The following is a 19,624-nucleotide window of genomic DNA, read 5'->3' as shown; positions in this document are numbered from 1 at the left end:
TTGATGGAAATGCAAATTGGTGCAACTTTTGATGAAAGCAAGTTGTCAATACACCCATATGCAATGAATCTCAAGCATTTTAGATACTCTGAACCAGTCATTCCACCTCTTGAAATATATCTTCAGAAAATAATGCAGGTAAATTTAAAGAATCATTTATAGTAGTACTCATGCTAAAATATAGGAAACATCTGGGATATAATATTAACTAGGAAAACAGGATATGAAACTATTTAGATTAAGATCTAATGCCTTAAAAATGTTAGATACATTTATTGAAAATTGATAGTGAGCTTATGGGTGATTTTTCTCTTCTTTTTCTTTTCTTTATACTTTCCTTAAAATTTCCAAATTTCTTTCAAAAATTATCTTTTGTTTTTAAAAGAAAACAACAATAAAATTGGGCTAGGGAAGCTTTACAAACAAAGTAAGTACTCTGTATCCTTATAACTGCTTTTCATCATTAAAATAGAGAAGAAAAATAAAAGCAAGCATTCTCTTTAGGCAGATCAATTATGTTAATTGGATTTATAGTATGTTCTCTTCATGTTTCAAGAAGTAAGCTTAAAATACACTTAGTAATCAGCCAAGTAAAATATTTTGGTCATAAAATTGGCAAGGAAATCAAATGCATAATTATCTAAAGCACATAAATACAATACATATAAAAACATATGCTGCATATTTATAATTAACACTGAATATATTATAATTATTCAGTATCTCTTATATAATTTCCCTAAAGTAAACAGATAAAAGGTTTTCCATGTCTCCCTAAAGGGCAATAAGAGAAGATAAAGAGACTGAAGTTTTGTAAATCTATAGGATAATGAATAATATGGGTGAATTCTAAACTTTATTATATTTCTATCATGGACATAAAACTACTTTATTTCAGAAGATACAATGGAAGAAATTGGACAAGTTAGCATGTTCCCTTTCTTTTCAGTGAAATTACAGGTCAAAAATATTATGGGCTCTAATTCAATATCCTTTTTGGCCTGAGTGATAACATGTAGCAATAATATGAATCTGTATACAGTATAAAATATGAAACAAATTAAGTAATTCAAAACATGTAGTCCATACATTTCCTTGTTATTCATGACTCTTGGCATCACTGAGGTGACTGCACTACCAACAATATCCTAGACATTCAGTGAGCACTTGTCTCATGGCTGATTAAAGTTGCTTAATGCAAGTTGCATGATTTGCTCCATGTTCCAGAGTTAGAGGAACTGGGGCCCTCATCTATCTTCTGATTCCTCATCCATTATCCTTTCTATGACACAGCACTGTTCTTTGGGAAAAAAATTGACTTTGGTTATTTTTCTATTCTTTTTTTTTTATTTCAGCATATTATGGGGGTACAAATGTTAAGGTTAAGTATATTGCCCTTCCTCTCTTCCCCCAATCAGAGCTTCAAGTGTGACCATTCCCCAGACGGTGCACATCACACTCACTATATATGTATGTACCTATCCCCTCCTACCCCCTCCCACCTGGCTGACACCCAACAAATGTTATTCCTATATGTCCACTTAGGTGTTGATCAGGGAAACCAATTTGCTGGTGAGTACATGTGGTGCTTATTTTTCCATTCTTGGGATACTTCACTTAGTAGAATGGGTTCCAGCTCTATCCAGGAAAACACAAGAGGTGCTATATCACCGCTGTTTCTTATAGCTGAGTAGTACTCCATGATATACATATACCACATTTTATTAATCCACTCATGTATTGATAGGCACTTCGGTTGTTTCCACATCTTTGCAATTGTGAATTGTGCTGCTAGAAACATTTGAGTGCAGGTGTCTTTTTTATAGAGTGTCTTTTGTTCTTTTGGGTAGATGTCCAGTAGTGGGATTGCTGGATCAAAGTGGTAGATACACTTTAAGGTATCTCCATATTGCTTTCCATAGAGGTTGAACTAGTTTGCAGTCCTACCAACAGTGTAGGAGTGCTCCTATCTCTCCACATCCACGCCAACACTTATTGTTTTGGGATTTTTTGATAAAGGCCATTGTCACTGGAGATAAGTGATATCTCATTGTGGATTTGATTTGCATTTCCCTGATGATCAGAGATGCTGAGCATTTTTTCATATGTTTGTTGGCCATTATTCTGTCTTCTTTTGGAAAGTTTCTTTTCATGTCCTTTGCCTACTTTTTAATAGGGTTGTTTGATTTTTCCTTGCTGATTTTCCTGAGTTTTAAATAGATTCTAGTTAATAGCCCTTTATTGGATGTGTAGCTTGCAAAAATTTTCTCCCATTCTGTAGGTTGTCTGTTTGCTCTTGTGACAATTTCTTTGGCTGTGCAGAAGCTTTTTAATTTGATCAGGTCCCATTTATTTATTTATGTTGATGCTGTGATTGCCTTTGGGGTCTTCTTCATAAATTCTTTGCCTAGACCAACGTCTAGAAGAGTATTTCCAATGTTTTCCTCTAGAATTCTAATAATTTCACACCTTAGGTTTATGCTCTGCCATGAGGTCAGAGATTCAGTTAACAAGCTTGTCACTGTTAGGCTGCATCATTACATTGAAAAAAGACTCAACAATTTTCAGAGAAGATCTTTTAGAAAACGTGGGCTTCCACACACAACTCAAGTTTACAGATTCATCTTCTTCCTGCTCCCCTCGATGGGGTTGGCTGCCAGTAACACAGTATTGCAGGGAGGCAGCACATAGAACCTAGGGCTCTCAGGAGCCCAAGCTTGATTTTAGCCTACAAGTGGTCATCTCAGATGAGCCAGGCTGCTGTGTATCTTCAGAACAATTTTCCTGTGTTACCTGGGCAGTCACAGACTAGAGCAGGGAGGAGCGGTGTTGGGGTGACCTCACCACAAAGCTGAGACGCTGAGCAAGATTAACGGGCAGCATCTGCTGCTGCTGAGCTGCTGAATACACAAGAGTTGGCACTGCCAATGGGGCCCCGGGCTGGATGGGTCCTCTGCCAAAGCAAAATGCTGTTCAAAGCAAACACAACAGTAGAGAGGAAAAGTAACACTCCTGTCATGAACTCACAAGTCAAATCAATGAAACACCAGGTTAATTTCCATAGGTCTGCATCTCCATGGTGTTGCATAGGGACGAGATGTGGTTTAGTGGAAAGAACACAGCTTTAGAGTCCATAGATGATGGAACAACTCCTGCTGCTCTATGTGGGCATGGCCTGGGGCAAGTTACTTACATTCTGAGTCATCTTCTCATCTGGAAAATGGGTATGATAATAATGTACTAGCACTGTGGTTAGAAATATTAATATACATGAGTGTGTTAGACAAAGGCAGACACAGCCAACATCATCAATGATCTAGGAGCCAAGCAAGACTTAAAAAAATCCACCCCTCAAAACCTCGCTTTCCCCTGAAATACTTCCATTACAACACAAATTACCTTTATGAACCAATTGTGGAACTGTGTTTGATGACATAGAGTTCTTTCTCGGAATAATTATGTTATGAAATGTACTGAAGTCTCAACTAAATAATTATACATTGTTTATATTAGAGGTTTGGAAGAGAGGAGAAACCAAACTGTTTTTCTCTCACCTACTCAACACAGCATAAAACACTTCTGTGACTGTGTGTGTGGAATTTTTCCACATTAAGCAATTCTCCAGTGGACATCAGCTGGGTGTCCTACCGTTCCACTCAATTCAATTCTGACACTTTCTGTCTGGAGTTAGAGTCAGATCCCACAAGTTGAGGGCTCAGTCCCGTAAGACTGTCCCCCACTTCAGCTGCAAATCGCAAGCAGTAGGTTGTCATCTATGCTTCTGACAGGCCAGCTATAATCAGGGCTCCCATGGCCCCTCCTTAGGTTTAATTAATTGCTAGTACGGCTCAGAGAACTCGGGGAAACACTTCCTTACATTGACTGGTTTATCAGTAAAGGATATTATAAAGGCTACAGATGAGCAGGCGGGTGAAAAGGTATACAGGACTAGGTATGGGGGGAGGGCCGGGGGCCCCACATGCTCTCTGGATGCACCACCTCCCAGCACCTCCACCCACAGTGCAGCAACCCAGGGGCTCGTCTTCTCTTGTTGTTCAAGAGTTTTTATAGACCTCAATCTCCAGCTGCCGCCAGCCTTCTTTCCCAGAGGTTGGTGGCTGAGGCTGAAATTTCTGAGATCATTTTAAAATGATCAGTACTGGTCAGGTTCAAGTGGGTCAGCACACACTTTCTGACTGGATGCCACCAGCCCTGCTGATCTTATATGATGATCTGTACCATTCTGAGCTTGTATTTTTTTTAGCATTTCCATTCATCTTTATCATTTCCCCACGTAGAGGTGTATGTGTTTAAATACATAGAAATCAATTCAGCAAATATAAAGTACAAAGTATAAATACAGAGAAATCAATTCAGCAAATATTTAGCAGTGTTTGTCAAATATCTACTGAATAAATCACTTACTATATTGCCTATGTACTATCAATTAATATATTGGCTCCTACATTATTCAAACACAGAGCTATGAGACTGTAGGGGGAATGGTTGCTTCTGACTGAGATGAGCAGGGACAGCTTGGCTGTTGTCACATCTGAGCTGGATCTGAAGGGGTCTGGAATGTGGAGCAGGAGCTTGGAAGTCGCTGCAGGCTGAGGCCATGATGCCCAGCAGGGCCAGAGCCACAGAGGCTGCAGACTCAGGGTGTGAGATGTGAGTGACTCAGCAGCGCTGGAGCTCAGTGTGCATGGCAGAAAGTGGCTACAGTTAAAAGGAAAGCCTGAACAACAGGCTGAGGTCTGAGTTTCCTATTTTTGGAAAGAATCCACAGCAGAATTTTGAGCACCAAACATGCTGACATGTACGTCTTACAAAGAACACTGGTTGCAGAGTTGAGAGCAGTTTTGCAGGGGAGGGACTGAAGGTAGGGAGGTAAGTTTGGGCACTCTTCCAACAGCCAGGCCACAATGAGGCTAGGCCATGCAGGAGGGGAAGAGGGATGTGACTGCAAAATGGGGAGGAGGAAAGTAGTTGGCATTTGTGACGGGCTGGTGTGAAGCTGCAGGAGAGGGAGGGGCGAGGACAACTGTGAACAATCTGGTTTGACCATGTTAGTGGGTGGTGACGGCATCGAACTAATCAAAAGAGCAGGACTAACACCAGACACACGCAAGGTCTGCAAAAGTGGATGTACAGGCACGCTTCCCGGCCCCTCTGGGCCAGGTCCTCTGAGAAAGCACTTGTGGCTAACAGCATCTGACACTAAAAGCATGTTAACAAGTGGGAAAACTGCTTAACTTCTCAGGTTAGATAAAGAAAATTCTAATAACCAGCATCAAAATGGAAACCAGACCGCTGCCTAGAAGTGCTTGAAACAAATTGGAAAATGTCGACTGCCATGAATTATCATCAGAAGGAGTGCAAAGAGTTGTAATCTCATTTTCTGAAGTATGAATATGTACATGATGTCATCAGAGGCCAGGGCAAAAGGAAACTGCATAAAAGCATCCGCTAATGTGCAAGAGGCCCTTGCACAGGCAGGCAGGACAGAGTGGAGTGGGCAGCAAATTAAACAGACACTTTTATGTTGGCACTTTAGAAAAAATAAACCAAGTAGTCACAGTAAAACCAACTCTCTCTACTGCATTATTTAAAAATATGCAGAAACTTTAATCTACTAAGAAAGCATCCATAAACCCACCCACCTGACTTGCCCAAATAGCTCGAAGCCATCTCAAAATTTCAGAGAGAAGTTTTTATCATTTTCTTATGGACCTGGATCACCATTACCATAATAATTACCGGGGGGAAAAACACGTCACAAATCACTTGGCTGCTTGAGCCATTGGCGGCGCAGCTGTTGCGATTCTCAGTGCATTTGCAGTGCCTGCCAACACCTTCCCCACCCTGCCTCCCCGTCCTTAGTTTTCAGTGGCTTATGGCTTCGTTTTGTTTGTTTTGTATCCTGTGGGATGGAAAACAACCTGCACTGATTGTGCCAACTGACTGACTCAGCTGGTGCCTCCGAATATGAAATGCGAATGGAAAAGCACATGTGAGAAGCGTGTGGGCTGGAGGCGAGGGAAGGGGCGGCCCCACTCTGGACGGTGCACGGAGCCCGGAAGCAGCTGCGTCCAGGCAGCGGCGCCATCAGCTGAGGAACACAAGTGCCTTTTACTCCACCTGCTCCTGCCTCTGCTTTCAAAACACCAACCACAGGGCTGCTGTGCACTAATCCTGAAATGCTTCCACAAGTATGCGCAGTTCTCCTCTGCCAACCAACCCCAACAAGGGGTGCTCTCCTCCTGCACCCTGCAGCTGGACAGGTGTAGAAATCCCAGGGCACTGTCTTCCCGGCTAAGGTAGCCTTCCCCACCTAAGGGCATCTGACGTTAGGGAATGAGACCTGCAACCTCAGCAGAGAGCAGGTGGTTTTCTGGGAGTGTTTTGTTTTGGGTCTCTCTCTCTTTTTTTAATGTTATTTTTTTTTCCCTTTTAATCTTTTTTTTTTCTTATTTTAGTGTATTATGGGGGTACAAGTGTTAAGGTTACGTATATTGTCATGCCCCCTCCCCCCTGGGGTCAGAGCCTCAAGCGTGACCATCCCCCAAACATTGCCCATCTCACTCATTGTGTTTGTGTATACCCATCCCCTCCTCCCCCTCCCATCTGCCCAACACCCGGTAAATGTTATTCTTATATGTCCACTGAGGTGTTGATCCATTAATACCAATTTGCTGGTGAGTACATGTGGTGCTGGTTTTTCCATCCCCGAGATACTGGCACTATGGTTGGGCCTGGTTAGGGGAGGGTTTGGGTCATGGGGTGGGGCCCTCATGAACACCTTGAAGCCTGGCTGGAGGAGTGAGTGACTCTCACTCTGGCAAGACTGGATTGGTCATACGGTGAGGTTCCCCTCATGTTCAGTCCTCTCTGTTCACAAGCGTCTGCTTCCCCTTTGACCTTCTGCACCATGTTTTGACCCTCACGAGAAGCTGAGCAGACGCTGGTGCGGTGGTGCCATGCTTCCTGTGCTCTCCAGCCCGCACACCCTCTTCTCTCTACAGAGAGCCCGGCCTCAGGCATGCGGTCACAGCCACGCTGGGCAGACTGAGTCAGCTGCTTCTCTGAGGTGGGAGGCAGGGAAATGAAAAACAGTGAGGATCTGGAGGGCAGGTGAGACATTTTAATGATAATCCTCTCTTACCTTGCTATAACTTTGCCAAACATAGACAAAGGCATCAAATAATACATTGTGCTTTTATTTAACAAAATCCACTGTTTTACTTAGAAAATGGGGGAAGGAAAAGAGAGGGAAGATAAACAACCCATATGTTTAAAAACGATCTACAAGGAGCTACAAGAAGAAAGACATGTTTAAAGAAAATCCAGGTTCTGCAGAAAACGTCACAGGCTGCACCTAATCCTGAAGATTTTCACATAATATCTTCAATTCCCCAGTTTGAACTGAGCTAAAAAACAATCTCCATGTTCAATTATAAAATTAATCACCAGTGTTTGTGCCCTAGAGAGAGACATGAGAAAAGTTGGTGGGATAAGGATAATGGTTTCCTAAATATATTTAGATATGCACGCACACACACGTCTATACGTAAATATATTCTGAAGAGTAGGGTGCAAAGAGTTATTTAGGCTTCTGATAAGTTTCATCTCTAGTAACTAGAAAATACATTTTTGTGCCCCAGAGTGATGTTATTAACTAATGAAATAATACTGTCTGTGTTTTTCAGGACATCCTGTCTGGAAGTAGTTTTCAATTGCTGTCCTTTCTTTATCTTCATTTTAAAGATGTAGCAAAACATGTTTCAGAGTAACATGCCTGTTTTCCTACTTAAGGTTAATGTCTTTCTGCTTGGATTCCCAAAGGGACTCTGGACTCAGTTCAGAAATCGAGGTGTAAACAAGGCCCTTTGGGGGTAACAAGGGGAACAACCTCACTCCCCACATGCCCAGGGTCACCTCCCCTGGGACCTGGCATGGTCTTGAACACCTTGTGGCTCTCACCCTGGGGTAGGAGGACAGGAGGGGGCGTGCATAGCACACCCTGTCTGGGGCAGGTCTGCTGGTTCAGGGCAGAGCTGCAGAGTCAGGGCAAATCTCTCTCCCTCGACTTCAGGGGAGAGAGGCCCAGCTGTCTGCAGGGCAGGGTGGCTAAATCCTATGCTGTCCCTCTTTAGTGCGGCAATCTCCCCCCAGGGCCTTAGACTGACTGCCCTTTGCTCGTTGGCAGGAAGAACGTCTGGTCTCACCTCTTGCAGCAACATAAACAAACTTCCCTTTTCTGCTAGGTCTTTCTCCTGAGATCCTTGCACCACTCTCTGTTGACAACATGCCATTTTCTGTTCAATTCAGCATGTTTACTTCTTTATTGTGATTCATGTCTGAGTTTCTTTTGAATCAAATTATTGCATCTCCCTGGTGAGATGTGCCATATGACTATCTTGTTAGAACAAAGTCAAATAAAAAATTTGCACTGAGCACTGCTCCATCGCATCCCACCACATGCTTCCCTCTTGTTTGGACACACTTCTGTCGGCTACTTGATCAGTAATGAGCCCTTCCAGTGTCTACGCCAATTTTCAGACATTGCTGTCTTGGAAAAGATAAAGAGGAACTGGTTGAAATGGGTTCAACAGAGAGAACATCACTACTTCAGAAATATTTTACAACCCAGACGACTGGTTTTCTCTGCTATCCACAGACTGAAGAAGACCACAAAGACCGTGCGGATGATCACACAGAGTCACCGCAGTGGCCAGAGCCGTCCTTGAGGTTCCATCCCCAAAGACACTTCAGCTCCGCAGTAACTCGCTGCTGCGCCAAGTCCCGAAGCCAAGTGTTCCATGGCATTTTTGAGCAGGGATGGAGCAATATCCCCCCCTTTACACTTTTCACTGAACACATCTTCCCTCTCCCCTTTACCATTAATATTCTGGGTATTGATTATTACCTTTTAAGCAATTCTTGTGGCCTCATATAAAAAATATTTAAAAAGTCAGCTGTTCCTACTAAATAGGTCTCCATGCAAGTATAGGAATGAAACTCACAATGCATCTTTCTTCTCTTCTCATTGCTCCCAGAATGCCATCCAAACTTCTCAGGGTGGCATGCGAGGCCCCTGGTGACCAGCCACCCCCAGGGACTCAGGCATACCAGGCTCCTGCCATCTCCCTAGCACCCCATGTTCCTGCTTTTGTGTTGGCCTGGACGGCCTCCCCCTCTCCCCTTCTCCTGCCAACTCTCACTCATCTTTAGGGAAAAACGTCATCCTTACCCTAAGCTGGCTCAGGGGCCCTCACTGGCCTTCAGAGCACCCCTTGGGCTGTGTGGGGTCACTCCCTGGCTGCTTGCTCCTGCCCCTTCAGCTTCCTGGGGGCTGGTGATGCGTTTCTCCTCTGTATCCCTGGCATCGAGAGCAGTGTGTGACTTGTTAAGTCAAACTCTCCCTCAAATCCCATCGTGCCAAAGCTACCAACGCAACCAGTTGTTTTTAAAGAGGATTCTTTGGTCTACAGTTACTCTTAGGCTTTCCTAGCTTAGATAGGACAATACTATTTTAGCAATAAAAGGTGACAGCATGTATTTTAAGAAACTTATTTTCTCAGTTCTTAAACTCATAATCTACAGAATCAAACCTACCTATTTATTTTTAAGTTTTTTAAAAATTTCTAAGTTACCATGATACATGGTAAGGAAGATACAGTCCTATAGATGAAGCAGAAAGTACTAACCTCTTTCCATAAAGTGGGTGGCCCACTCTATCCTCGGACAGTTCTACACGAGAGACCACAGAGATGTACTGAAACCTCCACATCACACAGCTTCCCTAAAAAGGACTTCTGCTCCTGGATCTTATTATAAGTTACTATTTTTTCCTTCTACTAGCTAGCACTTCCAATGAACGCTTTCCACATGCTTGACATCATTCCCGCACTTGTGCTGCATCAATGAGTAATCCTCACAACAGCCTTACTGGGTTGATACTATAATTTTTTTTTTTTTTTTTTGAGGCAGCATCCTGCTCTGTCACCGAGGCTAGACTATGGTGGTGTGATCATAATTCCTGATTTCCTCTCTAATGTATGTTCTTTTTTTATTTTTCCCTTATCACTTCTTTCCTTCTTTTTTTTTTTAACTGAAAATGGTTTTAGAATTTAAAGTATTTACTTTATAGCAGTCCTCTCTGATCACTGAATAGCTAAAATGAAAAAGAGAGTTTTTGAAATGTAATGAATAACATTTTATTTTGAGAACTCAATGAATTCTCAGTCATGCTACACTTGAGTATAAAATACTTTAGTTTACACTTATAAATCATATTTCTTCAGAAGATCTGAGTAGACAATAATTTTCTGCATCTTTCAAGTATTAATTGTCATGGGGTGTTATAAGAAGTCACAAGATAGGTATTTTTAGATAGTCCATGAAAAATTGAACTCAGGTTATTTTATGAATTATTATTTGAGCCTAAAACTAATATTTTTGACATTAACATGTTTTATTTATTTTTTTATTATCTCATATTATGGGGGTACAAATATTGTTAGGGTTACATATCTTGCCCCTGCACCCCCCCTCAAAAAAATCTGACATTAACATGTTTTATAAACATTTGAGCAATACCTGCATTCAGAATACTGGATAGAAATATGACATCATCTCTATTCATTAGGCTTATATTTTCTCAATAACCTAATTTTGTCTTTTCATAAGATATTAATACTTTTGGAAGTCTTACTCTTAATCCTATTAATTCCTAAGCTATCCTTTAAAAGTGCATAAGGAAATATACAGAGGCAGTCAATTTCAATGAATTATACATGGAATCACTAAAAGTCAATCTAAGAATTTCGGGGTTGCTAAAATGCAGAACTTCATTTGAAAATATTTTCTGGACTTAAATCAAACTCATGGGCACGGATCCACTTCTTTGGCTTTGCAGTCTTCTGAACCGAGGTCACTGGCAACACACTAGGCCATGCATGTTAGCAACGCCCAGTGTGTCTACTTGTCTGCTTTGGAGCAAAGACTCACAAGAAGTGTAGCAGTGGCCCAGCCAGCAGTGGCACCATGTGTTGCTTTGAATGCTGTAATGACTCTTTGATGATCAGCTTGGAATGAGAGCTAACTCCAAGACAAGGTGGCATCTGGGGCATAAGATGATGTGTCGTGAGTGCACCCACAAGGAGAGGAAGAAGCAGAGGTAGAAATTCACAGGCCATAGAGGTGGTAGGAACTGATTTTAACAATCCTCTAATTCCAGGCAAGATGTTTCCCAACTATGAGCTCGTTAGGTAAACACGAGACCAGAGCCACATTCTAAGATTTAAAAACCCACGTAGCCACACAATTCTATTTTTATTCCAAGTACGTATGTTACTTTTCTTCATCAGTGACTGCAAACTAATTTTAATAACATAAAAAAAGCAATCCAACCTTCCTGCCTCACCACCCCCAACCACACATGCCTGTACTTCTTGGAATCAGATGTCTTCAAGTCAGTTCATTCTCTTCAGTTCTTGAATGACCTTCCAACAGAAATAGCTAACAGCACAGGCTGTGAGAGAGGTAAGCTCTACATTTTATATACAGTAGGTGAGTATCTCCAGTCCCAGAAATGCTCCTGACAGCTGTCCACAAAATTGCCCAGGACAGCAGCATGCTCTCTAGGCTGGCTGGACAATAACAGCTGCCACAGCCATGACAATAGCCAGTCCCTGTACTGTTGTCTAATCTCCACTACATGACATTGCTGGTTGGTTTATAATTACTTTAAGTGGACAGTTTCTTCCTGAGATAACAGCTATAAAATTATTAGGATTTAATATCATACTTAATTATAGGAAAAGCCAAGGAAGGTAATCAAGAGTAGAGAGGAAGACATGAACTAAAACTTAATTCTGACAGAGGGAAGAGAGCCTGGTAGGTCTCTGTTTTTGTTACATATTTGCACAAAATGAAGTAAAACATAGAGCGTTCTTCCTTTTTCCATCTAACACATGTGAGCTCCTTTGTAATAAGTCTTACCAGCAAATGGAAATGGATCCATGAATGAAATATAGTTGGCCCTTTGTACCTGAGGGTTCCACATCATGGATTCAACCAAACAAGGATGAAAAATACAGTATTCTGTGTATGTGAACCTGTGGATATGGAGGGCCAACTTTTTGTATCCTCAGTTCTGCAGGACTCACTGCGAGACTTGAACATGCATAAATTTGGGTCTCCACTGGGGGCCTGGAACCAATCCCCAGAGAATGCCAGGGATGACTGTACCTGGTCCCTCTCTGGCATCTCTCGTGGGGTTTGTCTGGCCTACCGAAGGAGCTGGGAGCGAAGCACCTGGTGTAGTGTCCATGAAAGAACCGGGAAGGAGCCCTGGCACGGAGCTGGTTCTCACCTCATACTCCTCCTTGAAGCCGTAGCCCTCGGCGCACTTCATCTGCGTGATGTGCTGCAGCAGGTCTGCCACCCTGATGGCGGGGTGGAGCTGCCCCGTCTGGTAGGGGACGTCGGCTGGCTCACGCTTCTTGTAGGTGTGCGACTGCACCAGGCTGCTGGTATCGCTGGCCATTGTGTGGGTTTCATCTAGGAAAAGAAGGCCAGGGAGAAAATGAGAGAGGGCCAGGGAACTAAGTCGGCATCACTGAGAATGCTAAGCTGGCCGCTGACATCCCCTCAACCTATGGCTGCAAAATTCCCTACGATGGCTCAGCAAAAAAGAAAAGTTAAATGTTTAGAAATTTAAATGGGGTTGGCAATACTGATAGGAATGTGCAAAAATCTTTGTTTTTACAAAGCAGTCCAAACGATATATTGCTTTCAAAAAGCTAATTGATAAGGGCCCTTTAGGCTTTCAGTGCTAAGGTTTGTGGAAGTTTCAATTTGAAACTTCATCAAGACCTGGTGCAAAACCAGTCTTGTATTCTTCCAAACATTAGTTAACTAGTTTGTATGATGATGTAAATAAACTCTGCACAAATGTTCTGTGAGCAAAATAAAAGTACACAAAATGGTTTGGCTTAGAAAGCTAGCAATGGAAATGTGGACTTAACACATGAAATCAGAGTACAAAAATAAAAGGGAATTTGGTTTGGGGATAACATTTTGATGAGTCACTTTGCATGCTCCAGTATTGGAAAGCTTGACAAAATACTGTGGAGCAACACATTACACATGGAATGTTCTACAACAGCAAACATGCAGGCCAGCACAGAGCAGTACCAGCTGGCTTCATCAGAATCTACCGGTAAGACACACACTCCCACTCCCTCCGCAACTTTTCCATGGGGCGAATTGGGGAACTTACCATTTATTGGCACTTTTAAGAAGATACATATCAGGAGAAAAAAGGAGGAGAAAAAGGAAACAGGGCATAAGCAATAGTACTGCGTGAATCATTACAGGTAGTTTTTATTTTGTGCTTTAATTTTCCAGTTAAGTTTTCTATTGAGAGGTGGTCAGAGGGCAAAGCCTCAATTCTCCCATCACGTTAGGATGGAGGTGTTTAATTTAAGTACTCAATAACAAAAAGGAGGTTAAAATTAGTATTATAATTGCCTTTCATCCCCCATGAACCAAGTAATGACTAAATAAGTCTTATTTGTATTCAACACATTTTCTCATTTAAATTTCTTGAACAAGTCAACCAAATTGTACTACAAAATTAATGTCAAAATTTGGTCACATAAGCCTAAAGAGGCTATATTTTAATGGAAGACTACTAGTAAATTAGGTACAAATAATACTGTATTTCATAATACTGAAGAAATGATGGTTATTAAAAATGTCTTATGCAGGAAAGTGCTATTAGACTAAGAATTCCACATTCTACAGGTGAACTCATTATAATGCTGAACCCCTTTAGCTGTTTTATGATTGAGGATGGGTATTGGCAAAATATAATGCTAACGTCACTTAAAATGAGGATATTATATCAAAATTGATTCCAGATTTAAACATATAAAGGATATATTCAATTTTTAAAAAGTACTAGTTTATCAATAGGGAATTCAGCTATAGTTAATTATTATTATTATTACTTTTTACTGAGAAGTTCAGCACCAAAGGAAATTTAGTCCAAGAGTGCTTGGTTAGCGGGGTCTGGTTTGAAATCTCATTTCTATCTGCATCGCAAAGCACCTGGGATGCATGGTATGAAAGGTGGTACACAAGTGTGTAGCTATGTTGCTGTTGCTGAAATGGCACCTGGATCACTACAAGGTGGCTAAAGACACAAAGACAAAATAAAAAAGGGTGGTAAGCTGATTTTATGATATTTTTTTTCATTTGGATTTGCTTTGAAATTTAGCAATTCTTATGTTCCCACTTTCTTTTAACAGTCACAAATAAACCTGGAAATTTTCACATCAGATTTGTTCGCTGGCAACTGCCAAGCTTCATAAATAGGGATACAGGAACCCTGCTGAAGTATTGAATCCCTTTGAGCTTTCAGTTACTACAGCAGGAAGTTCTGTTCTTTATAGTACAATAAATGGAACATTAATTAGTTTCCCCTCTGTACCTCTCTCGTTCTCGCAGCTTTGTACCTTGTGGGATGAACATAATTAACATGCCCTCCATTGTGGGCTGAACTTCTCAACTTCCCCTAAATGATTTGGGCCTTTCACGTGGATACACCAGCAACCTAGCAATGCTCTGGTCCCTGGGCTGGGGATTCTTGGGAAGTTTTAAATCCACAGAGATACACCCACTGTTACTGCTGTATATAATCATCCTGCACTGCATTGTGCCATCTTGGCCTCATTACTAATGTGTAACATGTCTTTAAAACATGTAAACATTACCAGGTCCATCTAAGCAAGGAGTGCTATCACCTAGTACATGCGTATGGAAGAGGTAACAGAAGGTTTCTCCTTCTATACTATTAGGAATTCTTGATCCCACTAAAATAAGTGATTAATCAGTTTTCTGTGACTTCTTAAAAATGAATTATTACTGATAAAACATATCATTTGTCATTAATTTCCTTTATGTGTTAAAGAAATCACCCGCCAATAATTTTTTAATTAAAAATAATGCCTAAGAGGAAATCAGAAATAAAGCCTCTCCCTAACAGTTCAGATCATTTTCTAAGAACTAAAAATTAATTCTGCCTATATTCTTTAATGAATTCTCTTCAATTTTTGATAAACCAATTGAAAAACTAAATTCAAATTAAAGCTATAATTTGAGGTGGAGGAGGTTCTATCTACCTATCCATCCACCCACCCATCTATCTATATTTTTGCAGGCAAATGAGTACAGATATACTTAAGCTCTATACCTTAGAGCTGAGCACCCCCGCAAGAGGTGAAGGTACTAGTGGACTTGATTGTGTTGAGCTCTGATGCACAACAAAACATTTCTTCTTGTCTTACTGTCAATTATACTTGCTTCTATCCTCCAGAAGTACCAGAGTAGCTATACAGCTCATCTGCCCCTGGTTTCAAGTGATAGCCTTGCCAGTCCTTAGTATACGATATACAGATCCACATTTGCACTGCGTAATACATAAGGAACACAGTCTCCAAGCACTGCCGTTTGTGACGCTGGTACCTGCACAAGCTATACATGTAATAGTTATTTGTCTGTCTGGCTGACTTCTTTTTCCACAATGTGCATCATTTTTGCTACTTCAATTGTCTGTGCAAGTGATTCTGTCTTGGCAAAAAAGTCTAACCAACTTTAAAAGATGTCATTAATGTTCATAATAACAAAGCAACGACTTTAAAAAATAATATTTGTTTAATAAGCTTATCTTAATCCTGCTGTGAAATCTGAACATTTTCTTTCCTTCTGACAATGCATGCCTTAGCCCTCCCCACTCACGCTCCCCCGAGGTCAGAATATGTACTAGAGGAAGCTCAAATGAATGCCACAGCACACAAAGAAATCGCAAATCTTTGTCTAGCAAAAGATTCTGCAAATGTCATTTGCATGTAGATTACATTGTTCTGGGGCCTAAGATTAGCCTGTGCCCCTCACTTACGAAAATAATAAAAATGCAGCTTTCTTTCCCTTATAGTTTATAGCCTTATAGTTAAAAGGCTGGGGGAGGGGATTTAGTGGGCTTTGTTAGCCCTCAAAATGATGCAAAATTAAAAAATTCTCTTTTAGATCCATTTTTAAAACTTCTAGCTTAGTTCATTTTTTTTCCACAGGCAACAAACTTGCTTAAGCCCAGAGAACACCATATGGAAAATAAAAATTACCCCCTATACAAATATCATAACAACTAAGAGAAAAGAGAAGCACAGGGGAAAAAATTGTGTTGCAAAGATATAAACCCTTGTAAAGAGAATTAGGAAAGAGAAGTGGAACAACTGAGGATGGAACTCTTGCTACAATGAATTGTTATATACCTTGAAGTCGTTTTTGTTGTGCTCCTTTTCGGTAAGGTTAGTAGTAGAAAGAGAACACAGCCGTGATATGCTCGGGTTATTTATGCGTCTCAAATGCAACAGCAGCTCATGCTTGTTTGGTTATCACAGCCCAGGTAATGCCATTTTTCTCCTCACCCTTCTTATATTGAACAAACAGGATTTTTTTTTTCTGTAACCCCCTGCTGGGAATATGTCATACTTTAAATGCATTCTGCCCCAGTGGGCTAACATTTTAGTTCCTTTCTATGACATCTGACACATAATAAACCATATTATTATAAAGTGCCATCTTGTCATTTCACTGTTCAGATCTTCAGCTCCTTTGAAATTCCACTCTGTGACAGACACTTTGGAATGCTGGGAGGGTGCCGTGAGTGGCACTGAGGATGGGTAGGGGGCCAAAATTCTATTGTGATCATTTTTCTGCATAACATTAGGCATAATTAGAAAAACGCTATTTTTGAAATTGGAAGTTTTTAGTGCTTAGCAATAAGTGAAAATAATGAGAAGCTATTTTCACTTTTATGACTATCACATTTGATAGAATTCAACTTTTGGAAGTACACAGCTGGGTGATGACATGGTTCTTTCCCTTGGGATCAGACTTAACCTTAAATTCTGAACACAGAAAGGGAGAACACCAGAGCTGGGATTGTTCCTTTGAACCTTTTGGTATCATCCCCAACATGCATGCAGCAAACCCTTCTTATCAATGGTGACTATTTCAAGAAAGTCTTTTACTCATCGAACCCTGCCCACCACTCCAAGGCCCCCCACCACTCCCATGTCCTGCTTATAACCACTGCGACATACAGAATTAAAGCTGCAATTTTCTACAGAGTGGCCACTGACTTTCTAAATTACTCCTGCAATAAACTGTGGTAAAGGGAAATGTTCTCACCTAAAATTGCAGTTGGCACAAATGGGTCTGTCATACATCGAAAGCAGGTCAATGCAGAGAAAGTAAAAAGAGAAAGAACAATAAATGATTGATGACTGGTCCCCCAGTTTCTGCACAGAAAGTCATAGAAAGCATTGGGTTACAACATCTCAAACATAGTAAGCTCCTCAAGCAACACAGATAGCACAGTGAAGGCTGACTGATTCTGATCGCTAAGGGGTTATGAGGATGAAACAATGGAAAAATCTGTTACCTGGGTAATAGGAATTAGGCACCGATGTGCTCAGTGTGTTCGTTTTCATTGTAAAGGATGATGGTGAAGACACAGCTGTAAATAAAAGAAAGGCAGGTCAGCAACTATAGAGAGGTAATGCTCACTCTGAACACAGCACTAGAGGTCATCGCAGCAACTCCGTGCTGGGGTGGAATGCTGATAGGAAGAAATCTCTGAGCAGCTCTGATGCCTGCATGGTACATATCACCATTCCCAGTTTTTCTGGGTAGCTACTTTTCCTTTAGAAGATGAGCACCCTGGCCGGGCGCAGTGGCTCACGCCTGTAATCCTAGCACTCTGGGAGGCCGAGGCGGGCGGATTGCCCAAGGTCAGGAATTAGAAACCAGCCAGAGTAAGAGCGAGACTCCGTCTCTACTATAAATAGAAAGAAATTAATTGGCCAACTAATATAGAAAAACATTAGCCGGGCATGGTGGCGCATGCCTATAGTCCCAGCTACTCGGGAGGCTGAGGCAGCAGGATTGCTTGAGCCCAGGAGTTTGAGGTTGCTGTGAGCTAGGCTGACGCCAGGGCACTCACTCTAGCCTGGGCAACAAAGTGAGACTCTGTCCCCAAAATAAAAGAAGATGAGCACCCTTTTACCACTCCAGGTCTTTTGCCCCATCAATGAAGAGAAAACCCACAACCACAGTCAGCATTTTGGATAGATAAATTCATCAGACTTCTGTTTTTGTGACTTCTAGCCTTTGCTTATGGAATTCTGCTAGCAGGCTGAGCTGAATTTTACAACAAAAAGTAGAAGAATGTGTCTACACATGGCTTTGGGAGAATATTCTGAATGTCAGTATTTCTGTAGTTTGCTAAATTCTCTCCTTCCTTATAATTTGGATATGCAGAGAACTCTCCGTAATGCTATGACCTGGTTTATGAAAAACAAAGATGTTCCATGTGCGCTTTATTTAGGTGAAAGCCTCATGCCTTTGTATTGTTCTATTAGTCTTTTAAATACTTATAAAATGCTTATTTTTCTTTGAAATATTCCTCTGAAACACTCAAGATTGAACTATTACACCTTCTATCCCTCCCTGTTATCAAGAGGGAAAGTCAATCCTATCTAATTTACCTGATTTCATTGAAAATGGATCTTTCCTATTTTTAAGAGACATTTTAAACTCTCTCCAAATGTCTTAATTGATTAGTGTTTTAAAAACACTTTAATTTAATTAAGGTATAAAGATTTGAATGTGCTCAGCTGGTGAAACTTAAGTCTAAATCTTAACTCCTCTGATGTAGCTATATGATCTATGTGCTGCCAAGTTTTTGATTAAGACACTGATACACAATTACATCACTGTTTATGGGAAGCACAACCAATCCTGCTGTGGCCATGGTATAATTATTCTGATGACATGTTAATACATTTAAGCTCTCCAAGAGCAGTTCCTTTAGGATAGTGCCTTTACCTGTGTTTATATTTTTAATGTATAGAATTATTAAGTGACATAACAAGGAACAAAACCCAGGCTGTCATTTTTAAGATAGTTTTCTAAAATAGATTAGTATCACATTTATATTGTATGTTTATGGTAAGTTGCCTGGAAAAAAGAGAACTGATGAAAACAAGAATGAAAAAAAAATGAGTACCAATAGGATATGCCAGGTCAACAAGAATAATGCTTCTTCATTACTGTATATAGACACTTTCATGTGGTTGGTAAAAATGTGCAGAGCAACTACATTTATTTTCACCTTTTTGTTAAAATACTTTCATCTTTGAGCATAAAAGTTAAACCCATCCCCACTATCCATATCCATTTTCCCTTTTAGTAAAGGAGATGGTACAACTCTCATTTGCTTTGGTGGACAGGTTATTGCCCACTCTCATAAATGTGTTCATGCTTATTTTAAAATTTTCTAATTTCATTTTCCTCACTGTGTCATTTAAAAAAGTTACCTCACAACTTCTAGCACTTTCTTCCAACCCTAAAAGATCTCACAGGTACCCATGCTTGTTGTGGGTGTGGTGCTGGCAGACTCATGGTCTAACGAACACTTTGCTAAAGGTTTCCTCCTTGGGGACTGCTCTCTTACTTTAAAGGCATTAGAAAGAGCTAGGATGAAGTT

General features: G+C 40.9%; 1 protein-coding gene across 6 annotated transcripts in view; it reads right to left on the bottom strand.

The window, feature by feature from the left end:
- PTPRM (protein tyrosine phosphatase receptor type M) overlaps positions 1 to 19,624 on the bottom strand; it is a 790,604-nt gene that overhangs the window by 138,772 nt on the left and 632,208 nt on the right. For 3 of the 6 annotated variants that reach the window (XM_012745922.2, XM_012745925.2, XM_075993672.1), the window contains 3 exons: positions 17,519 to 17,593; positions 17,266 to 17,292; positions 12,380 to 12,567 (listed from right to left, as the gene is read on the bottom strand). In XM_012745922.2, the coding sequence (XP_012601376.1) occupies positions 12,380 to 12,567; positions 17,266 to 17,292; positions 17,519 to 17,593 (290 nt within the window). The remainder of the gene's footprint in view (positions 1 to 12,379; positions 12,568 to 17,265; positions 17,293 to 17,518; positions 17,594 to 19,624) is intronic. The other 3 variants (XM_012745929.2, XM_012745923.2, XM_075993673.1) reach the window with 1 other exon arrangement.

This window comes from Microcebus murinus, chromosome 17 (assembly GCF_040939455.1).
Source record: "Microcebus murinus isolate Inina chromosome 17, M.murinus_Inina_mat1.0, whole genome shotgun sequence".
Lineage (NCBI taxonomy): Eukaryota > Metazoa > Chordata > Mammalia > Primates > Cheirogaleidae > Microcebus > Microcebus murinus.
This window is presented reverse-complemented; position numbering and strand designations above follow the sequence as displayed.